This window comes from Desarmillaria tabescens (genome assembly GCF_030435595.1).
Source record: "Desarmillaria tabescens strain CCBAS 213 chromosome Unknown EV420scaffold_66, whole genome shotgun sequence".
NCBI classification, from domain to species: domain Eukaryota; kingdom Fungi; phylum Basidiomycota; class Agaricomycetes; order Agaricales; family Physalacriaceae; genus Desarmillaria; species Desarmillaria tabescens.
Window position 1 is genome coordinate 151,145 of NW_026848365.1, and position 19,427 is coordinate 170,571.

Here is a 19,427-nt window from a genome sequence, read left to right on the forward strand (position 1 = left end):
CACCCTGGCTGTTTCTTTTCTCAATTCGTGTGTCTAACCACTTTTCGGGAAAATATTTGTTTCTGATGCAGAAGATATTATCTGGTAGAAACACTTCTTTCTGGAACGACACGGATCACCGCGAATTCTGTGGGTACTATCCTTTGGCAATGGCGTCACCATCCGTGACGAACATACAACGATACGGCCCAGGTCTCCAGGAAGACAGGTGGCAGAGGAACAGTGGCTGAGAGCGAGAGCCGAGATATAGAGTCATTGATCAGAACGTAGTATGATGAAGGTACGTCTTCATGTATTTAACGTGTTTCTTTTCCTCACTGTGGAGGTAGGACTAGTTACCGTCACTTTTCGATATTATATGGAAAACCATCAATGACTTCACGCGCCCCGTTGTTCTAATAACCCAAAATTAAACGTCCATCAAGAGCTGCTTGTTGGCTGCTTTCCGTCATTTTGCCTCGATAAATATCCTCGTTCAGCGCATGAATCGTATTAGTCCAGAACATATTGCTTTCTTGTTGCATCCCCGCATCGCATTGTGTTAGGCGACGGAAAAACTGTGCACGAGTGCCTTGTTCGCTATGGCAGGCTGATTTGTCACTCACATGGTGGTTATCGTTCCAGTCAGTGCTGTCCATGTCATACACGGTAGTGCCAAGGTCTGGTGGGCGCGAATACCGCATTTACGACACTATCGGACATCGAAGCCGCATTCGAAGCGTCAGAGAGAAAGGAGAGGAGACATTCTAGTCGTCGCTTCCTTTCCCAAGAAGCGCCGTTCTGGTAACGGGAAGGGTTAGATGGTCCGAATCTAAGGACTTGCTTTATCACCGACAACTGGACGTCTTATAGGCAACGCCGTACAGCCTTTTTACCGACCGAGCAGCAGGTTCGGGGCTTCTCTCGGTTCGGATCCTTCCTTTACCAAGTTTCACGGTCAAGTACGTTACCTTCTCTACTGCAAAAATGTTTGCTAATTGGTTCTTCAGACCTGTCCTACAGCGTCGATGCGGAGTGTATTCTTGCTGTGATCCATCAATATGGAATGCCCCAGTCGGCGGATACGAAGAACAGTCTAACCACCATGTCCAAAATCACTCCTCGTGAATTTTCTCGAATCCCTTTCGTTGCCACCAAGAAACTTCCAGCAGGGAAATGGTATATTTTATCTCCTCCTTATATGCGGGCTGCTCACGCGACTTTTCTTACCCAGACCAATGCACTCGAACAAGCAGGTGGTAGTCCATCCATTGAACGACTTACCTTTGAGTCTGGTTTATGAGACTAGTGGTGGCCGAATCGCGCTGGAAAAGTCGCCATGGATATCAGGACCGAGTTGATGTCCGTTCCGCTAAGCATTTCCAAGGGGCGGGAACGGCGAACTCCATGCTCCGAAATCTTCTGGTTCATGAAACTCTTTGGTATCGGGGCAGCTTCTTCCCCGTAGAGGAAGTCCTAGGGTATGGTTTGGCGGGCTCGAATATTGACAGAAGGTACATCGTTTCCTCCTTGCAGGCATCTCATCGCTCACTTATGGTCTCCAAAAGGGCTGTAAACATCTCCCTGCGAGATGAGAAACGCTCGTCCTACTCGGCGCTGTGGAACACTATGGTGCTAGATGAAGGAGAAAATCACGAAGCGTCACAGGGGATAACTCAGTGGCAACCATCGACCGGATCCGAAGCAGGAGCTTCGATTACCATCATGTTCTGAAGGCGTCACTTCTTCGTCTTCATTGCCGCCCGAACATAGCGTTCATGGTTTACCGGACATTATCTTTTATGCTTTCCCTGCCCTTTCCCAGGTCGTCATGAACTGCAGGCAAATCCCAATGCTGTTGACCGCATATTTCGGAAGGGTAATTCCGAAGTCGAAGCCCTCGCGTATTTGCTGAGAAAGGTTGTTGACGGGTGGAAAACTTGTTGCTATGAAGAACAGAAGCCATTGCGAGGATCATTACGAGCAAGCTTTGGAACCACGTACCCTCGGCAACGGCATGTTGATGTTTGGTTGTTCAGAGTAGTGTGCCACAAAGTTTCAGGTACCTCCTTTTCTTCAATGTTCAGTCCATGACTGATCGTTTCTCCAGTTTTGCTGAAAACATGTCCTTGCAGAGAGGTAATTTTCAGGGAAAATATCGTTATCGCAATTCTTCCGCGTTCCATTCTTCGCATGTTCGGCTGAACCGAAGACTCGTGGGCCCTACACGGAGAATGTATGCAAAATTCAGAGATGAAGACATGCTTAATATCTACTGCCTGCAGACATTTAGTACGTCAATGAACCAGTTTGTTGGCATTAGTAGCTGACTGGCTCTTGATCACCAGCATCTATCTTTCAGGGTTATCTATATACTGCAGAATATCCGAACCCGCTTGTTTTCCGGGACGATCAGACCAAAAAGCGATAAACGCAAAGACTGGATATAGAATCATGGATATCGGTTCTAGTGGCCCGGAGAAGTGCCAGATGACATTAAGCTACGACAATCTAAGGATACCATTCACTTCGTCGATTCCCTCCTCCATTCTGTTGCCCAGGTCCACCATGCCCATTCTGAGGCAGACCGCCGTCCTGTGGTCCTCCCTGACCGTTTGGTGGATTACCCCGGGGGTGCTGATCGCCACCCAGTGGTCCATTGGATCCTTGGCCACCGAGATTACCGTTCCCTCTAGGAGGACTGTTCTGACTGCCAGGTCGTGGTGGTGGATTGCCTCGACCTTTAACGTGACCTCCCTGTCCCCCAGGAGGGCCGTTCTTTCCGTTCGGAGGACCCTGTCCCAGTTGTTGACCTGGCAGACCACCATAACCGCCCTGACCTGCGTTCATCCCAGGAGGATCGCTTGGAGGACCATTCTGGCCGGGCTGCTGGCCGCCATGATTTTCACCTGGTGGTCCTTGTTCTGGACCACCACTGGGAGGCCCGCCATTACCGCTGAATCTTTGTCCGCCATCGCCTGAAGGAGGGTTGTTCCCGCCTCCATAAACGTCGCCTTGACGAGCGCCTAGCGACGTCTACAACATGAACTCGGGAGAAATTTTGATCAGAATGTCTGCTTACCGCTAGGAGAGCGTACGCGGAAAGGGTCATGGCGAGGATGACATGAACGGCAGAAATGCGCATGGTGGATGAGGATGGTTGTTGAAGTAGGTTGGGTTTATGAAGAGAGAGTTGGATCTGTAGTGGACCGGACGATACAGTTGATAAAGCACCAGGCTTGATGGGAAATTCGTTCTCCTTCGCCTCGCTTTTATAACGGTTTGTACGCGACAATGTTGAGTTGACGCGTCGCGGGTTCAGGCGACCTATCTGGATGCTACGGATTGTAGATCAAGAGAAACAGTCCGCAGCACGTCGTCACCTTGGGGTGCGGCTTTTGTCGCCAGCGATGAAACGAGCTGGTGGCAGAGCGTCCGCCGTTTTCTTGAAGAGCGCATCCGCCTGTTGCTTACCCTCGTCCTCATTGTCGACAATAGTACTCTAACAGCGATCTTGTTCGATTCACAAGCTTCGGTCGCTGGTGAGCGTGATGAACTATGACCAGCACACGCCGGAGAATCATATCCACGGTTCAAAGGCTCTAGCTCCGACGTACCGCACCGTCGTTGAGTTCGTTTGCAACACCTACGGGCATAGCAGTGTTGTAGCTGCTCACAGATGAGCTGTACGCATCACTGGGGATTCTATAGTAAGCCTATACTGCTGATCAAAGGAAGCGATTCTAATAACACTGTATTTCAGAACGAACGAGAAAATACTCATACATCCTTTGCGCACAAGGAGGTTGCTTCCTCTTGTTATAGACGGAATCGATAGCAGGGATATTCGTGAAGTCAACCCTCGTCGGTTCTATAAGAGCAGATTATTCTTCAAGCAATCGCTGTTGATTATAGCATATATGAAGGACTCTGGGAACTTAATCATCAACAATACTGATACCTGATACGTCGTATTGCTACTGTACAAATATAATCAATGTTCAACCCAAAATTTTGGCATTTCCCGCAGTGAGCATCCGTCGTACTGAAGGGATGCACAGTACTAATTGTTTAATGTAGATACACCTAAACGTGACAGTGAACTGCCATAAACTCGGACCTGTGCTCGTCTAAGAACCGAACACTTTCGCGAGTTGGTGGCAGTTTATGACGAGGCGCGTCATTTGCGTCATCATGCGACGACCCTTTGATCCCCGTACTGTCAATGCCCAGGACCCAAACAGCTGCAAGCAACAATTCGAAGGGTATAAAAACCAGTCAATGTTCGCGACGGAATCACCCTTCCCCTCTCTGCTCCCACTATGATGCCCTTTACTATTCCTCCCGGTAGCGCGTCCCATCTGTCCACTACACCGACCGTGGCTGCTGACAAGGAAGGTGGTGAGGCCGGGATTGTTGTCGACGACGACGTTATAGACGTAGCTGCAGAGAAGCGGTATGGCATGGATATCTACCGCTGATGCTCAGACTAACTCCATTCGATACCAGGTTGCTCAGGCGACTCGACCTTCGAATCATTCCCACTATCTTTTTCATGGGCGTTCTTGCTAGTCTATCTGGGAACCTTATGCGTCAAAATTTTGGCTGATAATTCACTTCAGAGCTATGCTATAATTCTCAACGCCGATACTGGTGACTCTCTCCTCCAAGTATTGCACATGACCACCCGTCGCTTTGACGCTGTTTCTGCCGCTTGTTTCATCACAACTACGCTCTTCCAAGTTCCGTCGAATTACATGCACAAATATTTCTCACCGCCCTATTGGCTCGCGTTTCTCATCCTGGGATGGGGAGCGACTCTTATGATCATGGCCGCTTCCCAAAATTACATCACAATACTCCTTCTGCGTCTCTTAATAGGTGCACTCGAAGCAGGTACGTCATAAGCATCCTATCAGAAGCATACCACTGATGCATTCACCTTAGGGCTTGTGCCTGGCATGATCTACTTCTACACGTTGTACGACACTCCCTCCTCCTCCGTCCCTCTTTTGAAGTATTTCTTGCTCTAGCTGGTATCGCCTTCAAGAGCGTTCCCGTCGCATTTCAATAATGTACACGTGTGGACCCTTCAGAGCCGCAGTTGGTGGAGGCATTGCCTACGCCGTCGGCCTTTTGAATGGCGTTCGAGGTTTGGAAGGTTGGCGATGGTTATTCCTCATTGAGGGTGCCCCGTCGTGCTTCCTCGCAATCCTCGTATTCCTCTTCCTACCTGCTTATCCGGAGAACGCAACATGGCTCTCTGACGATGATCGCGCGCTCGCAGTCCACCGAATGAAACAAGAGTCGTCGAAGTCTTTGGTGGATGACAAGATAACGTGGGATGGCACTAAATCGACATTGAAAGACGGACGACTATATTTGCATTATTTGTTGGACATTTTCTCACTCATCCCGTCCTCCAGCGTAGGACTGTTTGCCCCCACAATTATCAGCGGACTGGGATACCATGGACAGGATGCATAGCTCTTTGCCGTCCCAATCTTCGCAGCTACGGTTATAGGTACAGTGGGGTTGGCTGTGGTAGCGGACAAGTATCGGATCTGGTCAACATGTGCACTATTATCATATGTTTTGGCAGGGATGACGTTCATTGTTCAAGGTACGCCTTTATGTCTCCGGTCTTTGAATCAAGTCGACCAAGCAGAGGTTTAAGGTGCACTACCGGCAACGGCTTCCAGATCGCATTACGTACTGCTCTGCTTCAGCGTTATATTCATCTTCGCACATGCAGGACCTAAGACGGCGTGGTTCACGGGCAACCTAAGAGATACGAATGCAACAACATTGGCTATTGCAATTAGTTCGGCGTTGGCAATGGGGAGCCAGGTCGTTGGTAAGTCGTTCACCGATTCTTTTTCACACGCCTGCTCATCTTTTTCAGGAATATTCATATACAGGTCGAGTGAGGCGCCAGGGTATCGTTCAGGCCATTACACAGATGCAGCCATTATGTTTTTCTGTGCCGTCTGCACTCAGTTATTACGGACAATTTACAAATGGAGGAATAAGAAACAGCAAAACGGGGAGAATCCATGGGTTGTGTAGCCTACGTATACGCGTATTTTCTTAGGTTCGAGTCGTGCTCTGGAATTTGTACCCTTTGTTTTGTACACAGACACTATGATGATTAAGATTGCAGGTAATGAAGGAGGTCGACATGATTGAACATATACCCTTGGTAAACTGGAGGTGAAGCGCCGTTGGCTTCTTAAGCACCTTAGCCTCTGGGATGAGTCTATACTTCGGACAGGTGGGAAGGGACTCCATTAACAGTAAATCAAGAATCAGCAAAACATGGAATTCCATTCTGTAAATCGAGCCACAGAATGGTGATACCCGGCATAAATCGGTAAAAAGGAAGGATACAGACAAGGTAGGGATTCAAAATAGGGCGATATATGCTCTCCAGTGATTGTACGAGTTCTGACTGTTACTACTGGATGGACAAAATCCAGGGAAAATTGGCAGTTATCACGGTCCGGTGTCTTCGATGGCGTCCCTTTCGGGGGAGATCGCGCACTTTTTTTTGGAGTATTTCATTAACCGCCACAAGTACGCTAACTACTAAGACGCGGTGGAGGCACAGGTCCTCAGGCACTCTCCTTCCCTCTTGTTCCGGTCCCTCCACTCATTCATCATTCATCTGATTTACCCGGGTGATTCGACGCGTGATGTGGAATAGAGTAACGGACTTTAAAGGTATTTTTGCACCCTGTGATGGGTTAATTGAGTTGGTTCTGCATTTGGCCAAGGTCGTGTGGGTGCTTTGTGAACGTGTCGTGCATGTGAGTCATGTCGGATATGCTCTCGTATTGCGGCGTCGGGCGGGTAAGGAGATCACAGTTGACTCAGCGATAGTGAACTTCCGACAGGCTCCAATTGCGCTGTGTGCCACTGGGATCGACTTTGGACTCTCAGTTCTGTCCTGACCCGCTTTTCGATACGGATAAAATACTAGCGTCGCGAACTCTTTGCTGGTCCCCGCAATTATTTAATACGAGTCCAAGAGCCTAGAATGAGTTGTCTGTCAATCTGCTGTCGATTTCTTGCCTTCTTTTTATTTTTGTTTTTAAGATCAATTTTGTTCTATTATCTTCCGGAGACTGACCACATACGATATAGAACGTTTGTTTAAAATTTTTCTCATACGTATTCAGCTAAACTCTTCCGCAAAACTTTATGGCTGCACTCTCTTGACTTCTCCGCCGACTGACTTCCGGGTTCTTCGGTTTCGTCCATTCCTGTTGCATTTTCGTTGACCTATACCCTAACCTTGCGGGGAATCACTTCAGGTATCTTCTCAAACTCCTGGATATCTTGAGAATGAATCTCAGGGACTATCTAGCAAGCTATCTAGCTTAAATTCGCATTTTCCCGGACAGAGAGCATTGGTTCAGGAATCAACCTAGCGGATCAGATGGATGCAGATTCAAACATGGGCTATACCGAACGAAGATAATTCACGAACGAGCGCTGTATGTCATTCCGGCGAAAGATCATGAACGTAGTAGGGGGTCACGCTAGCCCGTAAGTGCATCCCTTTGTACTTTTCCGTATGAACGACAGCTCACCGGCCTCACGGTTATGTTCGACAGTGCATTGTGTCGAATGTCACTGTCAAGTATTGCCGGGCGGCATATAGGACTTGCAACACATGAAACGGGCGTCACTCTGGTTTACAGCCTGAATCTGTGCGAAGAAACCAAAACGACATGCATTCGAGTGTCTCTTCCAATGATTACGATTCCGCAGTCATGACCTTCCATTCACTGTGGCCCGAAAGCCGGAAGGGTCACTGCTGTTGGCCACGTGTACAGGGTTCAACAGCATCATCAGATGTGCGATGTTCGTTGATACGAGCAATAATAGGTCTCTACTCCTTTCCACTGCGTACGCTGATTCCGCAGTCTGTCTGGAGAGCTTTTCATGCCCTTCTATGCCCTCACCTCATCGAGCACTATGGTCAACCTCGAGAAAGTCATCCTTGAACCGCCAAATAAGAGACCCTCTGCGCTAGCTTTTATCGCTCATGGTAGACTGGGCGGTACAATGGATTCTCCAGTCACATCTGCCCTCGCTGAAGCTCTTCAAATATCGTGGGGCGCCCGAGTTGTTAAATGGAATGCTCGTGGGATAGGTCAGAGCAGCGGACGGTCGGAATGGTCTAGTTGGCCGGCGTGGGTAGGCGAGGATAATTGCTCGGATTACAAGGTGTGCCGTTAAATTCATCCATCTCCTATAACTAACTCTTCGAGCAACAGGACATTTTCCGGGAAGAAGTCATACGATTTATGGACGAGTTCCCTTCTGCCCGTGATTGTGATTTGTTTGTTTGTGTGACTGCTCTTTCTTCTCGTGTTGCATCTTGTTCTGATTTTTGAATCAGGGATACTCCTGTGGGGCCATCTACTCCACCACCATTCGTATGCCAAAGGATCTCGTTGATCGATGTTCGAACGTTTTCAATCCTATTCGATATATCCTAATATCTTACCCGATCGCTATTTCCCCAATTCTCGGTCTCTTCAGAACTGGATGGTACTTTCGTGCCTTAGAAGGTCTCGTTGGAGGTTCATGGGAAGACTGTCGACACGAAGCACGAGCTGATGTGCTCATCCTGATGGGAAAAGACGAACTCGGAAGTCTGTTGTCGCCAGTACGGATTGCGTATAATATGTGGATGAAGGTCCTAAAGAGCAAGAGACGCCCTGAACAGGGAATGTTCGAGGTTGTTGTTGTCGACGGAGCTAACCACGTTTGGCGGGGTAGACTGGATAAGCTCAAGGAAGAAGTGAATAGATGGCTGTAAAGTTGTGTTCAGATTCAGTGAGCTCTCGTCACTTGGTCTTGAAGTGCAGACTTCTCGAGACTAGGTCCTTCCGAAAGGAAGCATTTACTCACCAAGTGATAATTCAATATCATGAGGTCTTTTAGGACCTTCGTCGTACTGTAGAAGAATGCGCCGGCCCCGTGGACCTGCCACTCATTGCTCTCCGTGAGCGATCTGGTGCCCAGGCTTAATTAAAGATTCTAATGTCTTTCTGATAGAACGATTCGAGAAGCAGCAGAATACTTACGTCGATTGAGATGATCAAGAATCATATATTCAAACGCCCTATCTTCAACTTCTCCTTGTTATTTATATGCACGTGTATGTCACTACTACCCCCTCAGGAGAATTCAAGCCGTTCAGATACTTGCAGAAAACACGAGGAAAAAACGGTCGTCAGCATCGTTAGGGCATAATGAAACAAAGGACCCAGCCCTGGTGATGGCGTTGCAACTTGCAACAACCTCGCAGATAGGCTAGGGGGAAGCGCGTCGCGATTCATTCAATTTCTCCTGGAAAATTAGTCCATTTCTATGCTTATCTCCTGAGAAAAAAAATATGCCTGCATGAGAAACTGATGCGCTTCAGGTACAGCGCCTCCGGCATCGTTGAAGTAGCTGAATCTTGGTCGAATCTGCGCTCTCAGGCAGGGCGTACTATGTTAATAAAATACACCATAAAATAACTGCGAGCAAGGTCAATTTCTGTTCGATGACCAAGTCTTTAATACTAAGGTGGATGCTAATTTCGAAGTTGGGCTAAATGCCTGCCTCGGGCTTCGGCCCGGACATTCAAATTCCGCGACACTCCAACGGCACATGGCTGCTGGACCTGAGTGCGACCCTTGTGTTGCTACCGTCCAACACCAACACCAACACCACGTTAATGTGCCTTTACGTCGTCTCCCGCCATCGCGAAGTCGCACCTATCCAAACACCATTGATATTTCTTACCGATATTACTGTTTACATTTGCTTTCTTCGATGCACTCCGCGAATTCGGAATTAGAAACATCCGGCGAGTTCAATTTTCAAAACTATGCTGTACATCGGTTGCGCCTTCAGCGTTAGTACTGTCTTCCACCCCTTTCTTGTTATTCAAACAGATGATCTTCAGGTTACTTTCTCGCCTTTCGATTCAGGAAAGTACATAAGTGTTTCGCAATTTTTCTTGATGAATCAATCAACTCTGTCAAGGTTTTTTTTTTCGTGAGTTGGGAAGATAGTGTGTTTAGACGTCTTCCGGTCAAATTGTCACGCATCACAATTAATATTGATCTGTGGGTAAGTCGTTACTAGTATTTCACCCACGTCGAATATCCTATTGCACCAGGGCACAATTTTTATGTTCGGGTCACCTAATCTGGTGAATAGAGATGCTTATGACGTCTTGTATGACCGCATTCTCCTAATTGAGCACATTTGCAAATTTGATGTTGACTTCTAGAGTTACGGTGAGATTCTCGGTGCCTTGCAACATAATCTTCTGATCAAAATATCAGTCGTCCTAGATGGATTCGTTTCCATAAATTTGCAAAACGTGATGCCAAAAGTTCTCTACCAAACATCTTCCTCCTTTTTGGTGAGTTCGATCAATTTTCACCTCAAGCAACCTCATGTTCATATGAATGCATCATCAAGAAGTGGAAGGAACTCCTTCGTTAGGAGGACACCCCTACGCACGGCGTAAGTTCATTTATGGATGCATTGCCACGTTTTGAAGGCGCAAGCGCCCAGCTCCGCTGTTACACTGAGGTAAGGACACCCGATGACCGCCTACTTACTATCCCTTTTGCTAATCGATTAATAGACCGCTGACAGATTTCCGACCTGTAAGCGGGAGGTCTGTAAGAGACGCCCTTTAGCTATGGTTTACGGAAGCTTCGCATATTGTGGTGTCGGCAGGATGTTGTTGCGGTTCCCGATCTGTTTCCGTTGCTTTGGCTCCTTATTATCCTTCTTCTTCTTAGATGCCTGTTGGCCGTCTCTGAGAACTGTGGTTTTACGTCTTCGTCTCGCTTTGATGCTGTGACAGCTGTCCATACCCTCCCTTGCTCATGAAAATGCACTGGCATAGACCCTGTTGGCTATCGGCACTGTTGCTACACGCTGCTAAACAGCATATTGCTATACCGTATACCATATGCTGTCCAAGATGTCACCTCTACTATTGACTTCGGTGTCAGGAAATTAATGTGCCGACGGCTACTGCGGATACGGGCCAGGGTTAACCGGACCTTAGGTGCTCGAAGCCGTCGATTCCCCTTGGCTCTCACAGCGAACATACCAAGCATCAGATGCGGTTGTTCTTCCATCACTGTCTCTTTTATAGGGTCCGGACCCTATTGCATTACAATTTCCCCTCTTATTGAACAGTCAATTTATTTACTGATCAACTTTTCATTGTTTGGGTGTTAGACTGCTTCTCGGCCTCGCGGGTTGCCTCAGCGTGGACTTTCAACGCGTATTCCGGAACCGAGGACTCCTACATTTCGATCAGTTCGCCGATGAGCACATCCTCTAGTGTACGAAATCGAGCAGGGGTATCTCCATGTATCATGACTTACGCGGTTCGAAGCAGTCCGGCGATTCAATGCAAATCTTGATCCTAGATCGTCATGACTCCTTGGTCGCCGGACTTGAATCCCCTTAACTTGAGCTTCTGTCTTTCCATATTTCTCATCCGACCATGTACCAATTCCCAGTCAGCGACCGAAAGAGACTTCACAAAGGGAATACACCGACGCTCCCGCAGACAAACTACTGCCAGTTCTGTCCGGCAAAGTTTACTAGGGCGACCCATTTGCAGCGGCATATTCGTTCTCGTAAGTGTCATTTCACCTCCTCACGACGTAGACTCATCTCATGTCGGTAGATACCAATGAGCGCAGTCATCGATGCGATGTAAGAAAGGACTACATCAACGATTCTTTGTTGTACTGATCCTCATTATCGTTGCAGCTATGCGGTGCCCAATTTACGAGGAGCGACGTTCTCTCGCGCCACAAGAAAACCTGTAGAGATCCGTAAGTATAGTTCTCTCTGTCCAATACATTTGCACTGACTGTACCAAAAAAGTATGGTATCCAGTCGCTCGAGACAGAAGTCCTGTCAGGTTCGTCGCCGACACCCGATCAGCGCTTGCACAGGTTAACGGTTCCAAAGGCATGCGCCGCCTCTAAAGTCAAATGCGACCTCGAGTACCCATGCTCGAGGTGCGTTTCACGCCACGAGACTTGCATCTTCCTCAATGATCCTGCCATTTCCCGAGAGAAAAGGCGCAACGCTAAGGAGCGCTCTATGACTTCCAGCCCAGACTGCCGTCAAAGCTCCACTGAGTCTGTTTATGAGTCATCCGCATCCTCCACGCCCTCTCCGACCTCGGAGGACTCATCGTCGCCTAGATTTTATTCTTCGCCCAATACTCCTGACCTCGGGTATTCTGGTTGCAAGGAAGAGGTCTGGACATCACTTGACGGTCACGGCAATTCGTATCCTCGTTGGCCACCTTCAACTTCCAGCAGAGAATACATGGATTTCTCGTGGCTGGGCGTTGACAATTGCTCTGGAGATGATGATAGCTATTACTCTTCCATCCCTCCGTCCGTGACAGTACCACATGAAATGTCTACTGGTACCCATTCCACACTTCCTTACATAGATCCTACACGGTTTGGTATGTCGATTTACGACGTTAGCTCTACGACTAGCCTGTAAAGCACCTTGTTTTTCACAACTCCTGTTCCTATTTCGGTCCTGGGAAACCGAAAACTTCTTAACAAATCTCGTCTTTCACGCGGAACTCTCGTGCGGCAATGCAATTTCAATACCGGGGAATGAAATATTCCTAGATCTCTTTACAGTCTCGTTTCACAAAGGCGTCGATTGTCGAAATTGAGTTTGGACCGCGTTCCAGACAGTAAGCGACATCCGTCGGCAAAAGTCGGTGACAGAAGTGGAATGATTGCAAAATACTATGTCGATCGTAATCAGCGATGGTCGAGTCCATCTTTGACGGAAAACATCAAAATGGTCTCGCTGCGGCATCAGAAGGTTCGGAAATTGCCAGATTTTGTATTCTCTTAGACGTGTGACAAGCACGGACCCGGCGTAAAACTATCAAATTGCGATTCAAAATGATCGAGTTTCCTAGCACATTCGAGTATCTTTGATCGCCGTCTATTTCAATTTCCCACAAATCAGTCTTTCGTTCTGACTGACCCTGGCTAGTTGGACACTTGCCATCAACGAACTGGCCGAAATCGTACAGCTAACTTTCTCAATGCTGGTTTCAAAGTAGGCTTAACCATGTGTTCAAAAAGCACCATATTCATCAGTATTCAAAGGAGGAAGTAATTGCACAATTTGATCGAATTAGTGTGGCTCTCTTCAAGTGGGAGGAGTTCTCCAGAGCAGGCGACCCTCATGTTACCGAGTGACCCACTTAAGGCCGACCTCTTCTAAAAGCTCAAAGCAGGATTCTTTCACCGGAATTTCGTAAGTGACCTAGGCACTTTTCAATGTACACGGACGGAGCTTGCCGTTGATGATCAAAGAACCAGCGCTCCTCCTATACTCTCGTCCTCTTCTCCTGATGTTCAAGCCCTATTTCATGACTCATCTGCATAAAGCAAAACACAGAATAAAGATATCTAAGTCAGAGAAGGTGTACTAATGGTCACAGTCGGAAAGTGTTGTGCCATTACTGAAAAATTTGGTCGGGCCATTTTGACATCAAGAATTGATCTTCAGAGCTCATTCACACGCTATAAGCGATTAAGAACGTGGGATCCTATGGGGTACTTCAACTCATACATGTCCTGTAAGACACCATCCACACGGAAGAGGGACGACTAAGGCATGTCCCATTCGTTCTATACAGAAGCCAAAGGTGAGGTATCACCTAGGATCGGAAGGTACTTCAGAATTTCCGTCTGTATGATTTGGTCTCGACACCTTTCCCTCGAAACGATGCCTTGAAATAACCTTGAATTGTCAATGCGTCGGTGATCGGACTTAAAGCTTGAAGTATCGAAAAAAGGTCCTACCTGAACATCTGGCATAGTAAAGCGATATGATGCAGTTAATGAACAATATACCCAAGGCGATGTGGGCGCTTTGCAATGGGGTTGGAAAACTGCAATGGGCGGCGACTATTTGGGCGGCATGAACATGTGAGATACCGCCTAAGTCATCCGGAAAAGCAGCGGAAAAGAGGGTACCTGATCCGTGAAGCTCGGTCGGTATAGGACCGCACCGCCATTGAATCAACCTTGTGCCTTTTCCCACAGCTCTGAACCTTGTTTTTCAATAACGTTTTTGTTCATATTGAGGACATTTTACGATCGGGCCTTTCGCCCGAACCTGGGACTGCTGAAATCTCCTTCTCCAGCATAGAATTGCAGTTGGTATTGCCACTCTCCAGCAATTTTCTAAGTCTCACGCAATTAATTCTATTAGATGCTCTATTATTTTTTATGCTGCGTGTGTCGTATGTCGGGCTCCCTATTCACGGAAACATGTGCGTATGTCATTACCCTTCCTCAAGGCATTATCGTACGAATCGACGACTCGTGTCCTGAGCCACGACGCAGGTTCACAGCGCATCGACAAGCTAGTCATAGGGTCACTGCGAAGCACCTCGCAATATTTCTGATGAGCCGGTACTACAGTTCGACAGTATTTCATTGCTCGAAAGAAGTCACCTGACGTGGAATTGTCGTAACTAGATACAGCGCTATTCATAAAGAACGTTCTTTGCAGCGTTCATGCAGTACCAGGCAGTATTTCAGTAGGTTGCAGCAAGGTTTTAAATATATCCTTCTCATAAACTCTATCCCAGGGCCTTTCATTCAAGAATGTCCCGTCATCAGGTATTCTGACCTTATTTCCGGACCAGCTCTGCGTATCATCACCACCGAGGGAAGTGTGCACCTTGATCCATGCTCTACTCTGCACGAGGTCCTCCCACTGGACTTTTTCCTGATCGTCCGTTCCATGCTTGTAGAATCGTCAGAGATCCTCTAGGACCGGCGCTCGTCCCGCACGAATTCACGATCGATTCCAGGATTATCCGTCAAGCTAAAGATAATGAAAGTTAGCATCACACAGGATATTCTTGCCATTGGCATGGCAGCGCATGCACATGCATTGCGTGTTCGAGGATGTAGGATGATGCTCGCATCACTTAATTATCGTTTATTTGAGCAGTGTATACGACCAACTTTTGTGAAAAGTAAGCTGCCGAATATTGCACGAAGAATTTTTCATTACCTGAGTCTTCCGAGCTGATTGTTTTTTCAGTGAGAAGATGCTGTACGGAGCCTCGCGAATGCTGACTTTCCGACCCAGAAATAATACGTGAACGTTGCCTCCCTGCCTGCCGGAGGGTTAAGGAATACAGAATTGACTGGCCTTTCTGGGAACGAAATGTGCGAGGTGGCTTCCTGAATCCTCACAGGTTACGACGATTAATCAATCAGGAATCAGGACTTCAACACAATTTTGTTGTGGTTTGTCATTGGTTTACGATTATCAGACAATAATTGATCCTCGAACTGTCCAGTGTCCGTGTAGTAATTTGTAACCCAAGGTCTTCTGCATATTTTGTCTTTTCTTAGTCTTGTGTTGGTCTTGTGATCTTCTTGTGACCAGGATTCAACCACACTTGTGGATAGAATATCACTTACAGGTGCATATAAATTATCCGCTACCCAACTGCTACCCCAGATTAGCATAGACCGAATCCTGTGTACACAGGACTGAGAACCCAACCAAAACCCAACGTCGAATTGATGAACCTTACCGTGACGGGCCGTTGCGGGATACAAGGCCGGTGCGAAGTCACAGTCACAATTAGTCACAGCACTTTCCTAACCATCATGACCAAAAATATCATTCTCCAATTTCTTGGTAACAAATCGCTAACGTCCGACAAACGGTAGTCCCGTCTTATCCTAGATCGGCTTATTATGCGCCTCGTTCTTACTTAGATACGCTGATGCTGCGCCGGTAGGAATGTGTCGGGAGAAATTTGGGAGAAGTAATAAGGCTCTATGATCGCAACGGTGTACTAGCTTCTACACAGCTTTGATTCGTGCGTTTTCTCTTCTGTTACGAGAATATCCCGTTGATGTCAAAGATTATCCTTAACAGAAACAACCTTTCTGACATGGTGCAAGTTTCACCATATTGCTAGTAGCTACTGCCGGACGAAGAATACGATCAAGTACGATTCCATGATTCAAGCAAGCAGGTAGCGATTGGATAGCCTGATGGGAGAGCCGAGACGGGTATAGTGGCCCAGTTGACGAATGCAGAATAAGGTATGTTTTCTTTTGCTGCGTATTTATCATGTTGTTTCTCATATCGAGAATTAGGACGCCATGTCATGTCTTGGATAGAAGAATTTATTTCCCCCATACCAATCTTTCGAACAGTACACCATGTGATTAACGGTGGTCTTACGGAAGTCATGTTCATTATGAGAAACAGCTTCCCAATCATGTCACTCCCACAAAAATTCCTATCGCTTTATCGTCATCTAAGAGGATATTGCCTATCAGCATGGAATACTGGGCCCAGCATCCCTCAGGATCGCGTTTTGATCAGGATAACCAACTAGGCAGAGTTCATCAGGCAAGACCTTGTTCGATGCAGCTCCTCGGTGTTGTGTTGCGCCTTGTAGAGAATAGCGTTTCAAGGTATCAGGCTCAACCGTCGCACAGGATGTATGTCGTTTTTTTCTCGTTAGTAGCTTGTCGCTTACGTAGAGCCATTGAAAGAACCCATAAGCTTCCTCAGCGAGGCGAGAGACTGTAGGTCACATATCGTACTTGATGCCATTGCTCATCGCGAGCGAGACACCAACCAAGCTTTGCAATGGGATGTAGAGGGACAAACAAATCTATGGCGGGATGTCATTATCCAATCATCCATCGCCTTCTGACCACCATATTTGTGAGACGCGAAGGCGGCGTCAAGGAATCGGAGAAGAAGACGTCTTTTTCTCCCTTCCAAGATCTCTCCTTCTAGTAACCAGAACCCACATTCTCGCTCCCAGGTCTGGTTACCTTGGATTGCGAGAGGAGTCCGTGGATCCGAATACGACTGACTAACAACCTGGTCTTCTATTTTGAAGGACAGTTCCGAACTTGGATTCTTCGCCTGACTCATTGTATCTCTGACATGAATCACCGTCATTGAAACAAACTGTTCGAGGATGTCGGCGATTGGTGCTTTGTTGTCATGGAAACAGGATCCCATCGCAGATATCATTCTGAGGAAGTTTCAGAGGCCGTAACAACGCCCTCGGGGACGGCCAGTCCATGATTCGTTGTTGGAGGTGGAGTCTTTTCTGCCGCCGGCTCAGCTAGCAAGGTATATTGTCTTCTGTAGTGCGTACCACATGACTGATTGCTCTCTTCAGAAGCGCTGGGAACGGGTCCTTATGTGATTAACTTGGATAACTATCATCTTATCGCAACCCATCAATATCACTGAGCGAAGCGTATGGGAAGAAAAAAGCGAGTCTTTTATTGTTTCTGGAGACAGATATTGGCGCCTTAGCAATCGCCAGGTCATCACTCACTCCAATGTGGATGCCTCGCCATCTTCCTCATCTTCGAATGTCAGTATTACGCTATCCCCGAAGCTGAGCTAAATGAAATCGGACAACTAGTCGATTTTGTTGCCCCATGCAGAGGATATAGGCAAAACTTAGAGACGAGGACAAGCCTCCGGGACTGATGGCGAGCACTGGTGCATTGTTTGTAGCAGAAGTACAACCGGTAGGTTAATGAACACTTTTACCGACATTTAGTCCCTAACCCGTCTTTGATTCCCAGTACATAAGCTAGACCTCCTACAACTCTGATTTGCCCTTGTACCCAGCCTCCGACTCGGACTGCGTCTTAGACCTCGCCAGCGTATCCGTACCCACTTGTTTCCCGGACGGTCGGATTGTCACTATTAACAGCCCAGTTAGTATAACCGGGGAGGGCAAAGAGAGTATTGAAGGGTAATAGAGCAAGAAGTGCTATGGGAGCATGTGCGTGGTGGTGTGTTATATGGCAGGGGCTCGAGTGTCGATCATGGCCTCTAGAAGGACGGGGTTCTTCCGAATGTATATTTTGAATGTGCATGAAGACCAACAACCATGTGCTTGTATGAGATAAGGTAGGACACCTTCTTTGGCTAGGTATGTCGCTCCACCTGCTCACATTGACTGTCCTGCGATTTTCATGCTGGGGAAGAGTTGGCGAAGTCTCTTCATGAACCAGGAGCGAGTAGGTACAGAGCCAGCAGACGTTACCCATAATGCTGGATGGACAAGGTGTCGGCTGTCTCTGTGAGCAAGGTATCGTCGAAATACGGGGAGAGGATCGAAACCTTGGTTGTTGTTGGTTGGGATGATGACTTTATTCCCTTCAAACGAAGTGTTGGCCTTGTGTGCAGGCAGGAAAAATGCGTAGCCTTCGGGGAGCCATTCGACCGTTGTTCGGCAGACTATCTTTCTCCAATTTCGAGCTTTCTTCTTATCAGGCATGCTCAGCTCTGCGAGACGAAGGAGGCCATGAAAACCCGTGATGAGGATCACTAAGAAAAGGCTGTCATTGTAGTCGGATGATTGGCCAAGCATGCTAATTGCACGGCAGACATCCTCTCTGGATAGAGGTGACTTCCGCTTGATCTCCGAGCCTCTGAGCTGTTTACACCCCTTCAGGGTGCGACTGACGAATGCAGAGTTCCTGATTTCGCGGACGTCAGGGAAAAAGTTCTTGAGTCTGTTGCATATCCCGGAGAGATAAGTGCCGATGGAGTCTGGTTTGATATGGGCGGACATGAAGATGACGTAGTAGCTGAGGGTATCCTCAGTGGGTTTGACGGGGAAGTTGTGGATCTTGCAGAAGGTGATGTACGAATTCAGGGCAGAGTTATAGGACCCTAGTGTTGATGTATCAATAGCAGAGCCTAGAGCTAGGCACCTCTCATGATGTAGCCTCTCCAGGGTCCAAGGCTCACAAACCTTTTGTCTAGACCCGGGAGTTAACTCAATCAACATTTTGATGCCCCCAGCACATTGCGAGGGGGTGTGAATGGCAGTATTATCAGATTGGGCACAAGATCTTGGGCCCTCGAGAACTGTGATCGCGACAGAGCGTCTGCGACATCATTCTCAGAGCCCGGAATATGAAGTACACGCAGATCGATGCTATGACTTATCATCACGTCGATGGCAGACTTAAGGATGGGGTTATAAGTTGGGGAAGCTTTCAGTGAGTTGAAGATGTCAACTGTGTTGGTGTTGTCTGTCAATATTGTTACTCGCTTTCGTAACTCAGGGGACAGCGTGCATGCTACCCAGTGTATTGCCATGCAGACACACAAGGCCTCGAAGAAGAAAATGATTTCATCACCATCTGGCATGTCAGGTGTCAGGCACACAAAACCTGAGGCAATTTTCGGGACCCAGAACCCCATCCCGCCTAAGCAGGCGTTGCAGAGAATAGTGACCGTTGCGTCCACTATTGGGTCCCAGTCTATCGAATCATAACAGCATATGCCCGTAGACGTCTCGATATGATCTGCAAGCC

General features: G+C 47.6%; 5 protein-coding genes across 5 annotated transcripts; 4 read left to right on the forward strand and 1 right to left on the reverse strand.

Moving 5' to 3' along the window:
• Nucleotides 1-1,779: 1,779 nt before the first annotated feature.
• EV420DRAFT_1485465 (uncharacterized protein) lies at nt 1,780-3,635 on the reverse strand (the record flags this gene model as incomplete). The annotated part of the gene is made up of 6 exons (XM_060470219.1): nt 1,780-1,918; nt 1,984-2,202; nt 2,501-3,015; nt 3,062-3,317; nt 3,363-3,481; nt 3,597-3,635. The coding sequence occupies 6 exons, from the start codon at nt 3,633-3,635 to the stop codon at nt 1,780-1,782; spliced, it is 1,287 nt and encodes a 428-aa protein (XP_060324183.1).
• Nucleotides 3,636-4,304: 669 nt separating this feature from the next.
• EV420DRAFT_1649834 (MFS general substrate transporter) lies at nt 4,305-6,048 on the forward strand (the record flags this gene model as incomplete). The annotated part of the gene is made up of 8 exons (XM_060478367.1): nt 4,305-4,435; nt 4,489-4,540; nt 4,602-4,875; nt 4,927-4,960; nt 5,013-5,406; nt 5,467-5,602; nt 5,735-5,836; nt 5,885-6,048. The coding sequence occupies 8 exons, from the start codon at nt 4,305-4,307 to the stop codon at nt 6,046-6,048; spliced, it is 1,287 nt and encodes a 428-aa protein (XP_060324184.1).
• Nucleotides 6,049-8,052: 2,004 nt separating this feature from the next.
• EV420DRAFT_1278526 (uncharacterized protein) lies at nt 8,053-8,812 on the forward strand (the record flags this gene model as incomplete). The annotated part of the gene is made up of 3 exons (XM_060468089.1): nt 8,053-8,214; nt 8,265-8,339; nt 8,390-8,812. The coding sequence occupies 3 exons, from the start codon at nt 8,053-8,055 to the stop codon at nt 8,810-8,812; spliced, it is 660 nt and encodes a 219-aa protein (XP_060324185.1).
• A 2,574-nt stretch (nt 8,813-11,386) lies between these two features.
• On the forward strand, nt 11,387-12,626 carry EV420DRAFT_1083834 (uncharacterized protein). The gene is made up of 5 exons (XM_060465739.1): nt 11,387-11,657; nt 11,708-11,736; nt 11,794-11,858; nt 11,911-11,947; nt 11,998-12,626. Exons 1-5 carry the CDS (start codon nt 11,522-11,524, stop codon nt 12,547-12,549), a joined length of 819 nt encoding a protein of 272 aa, XP_060324186.1. The 5' UTR covers nt 11,387-11,521; the 3' UTR covers nt 12,550-12,626.
• A 1,485-nt stretch (nt 12,627-14,111) lies between these two features.
• EV420DRAFT_1579235 (uncharacterized protein) lies at nt 14,112-14,974 on the forward strand. Its single transcript, XM_060474579.1, has 3 exons — nt 14,112-14,236; nt 14,293-14,623; nt 14,675-14,974. Exon 2 carries the CDS (start codon nt 14,293-14,295, stop codon nt 14,539-14,541), a length of 249 nt encoding a protein of 82 aa, XP_060324187.1. The 5' UTR covers nt 14,112-14,236; the 3' UTR covers nt 14,542-14,623; nt 14,675-14,974.
• The last annotated feature ends 4,453 nt before the right edge of the window (nt 14,975-19,427 follow it).

Coding starts and splice junctions, on each gene's coding strand:
- EV420DRAFT_1083834 (XM_060465739.1), top strand. CDS start 11,522: ATGTACCAATTCCCAGTCAGCGACCGAAAGAGACTTCACAAAGGGAAT. Junction 11,658..11,707: donor GCAGCGGCATATTCGTTCTC/GTAAGTGTCATT, acceptor TCATGTCGGTAG/ATACCAATGAGCGCAGTCAT. Junction 11,948..11,997: donor CGAGACAGAAGTCCTGTCAG/GTTCGTCGCCGA, acceptor ACGGTTCCAAAG/GCATGCGCCGCCTCTAAAGT.
- EV420DRAFT_1579235 (XM_060474579.1), top strand. CDS start 14,293: ATGCTCTATTATTTTTTATGCTGCGTGTGTCGTATGTCGGGCTCCCTA.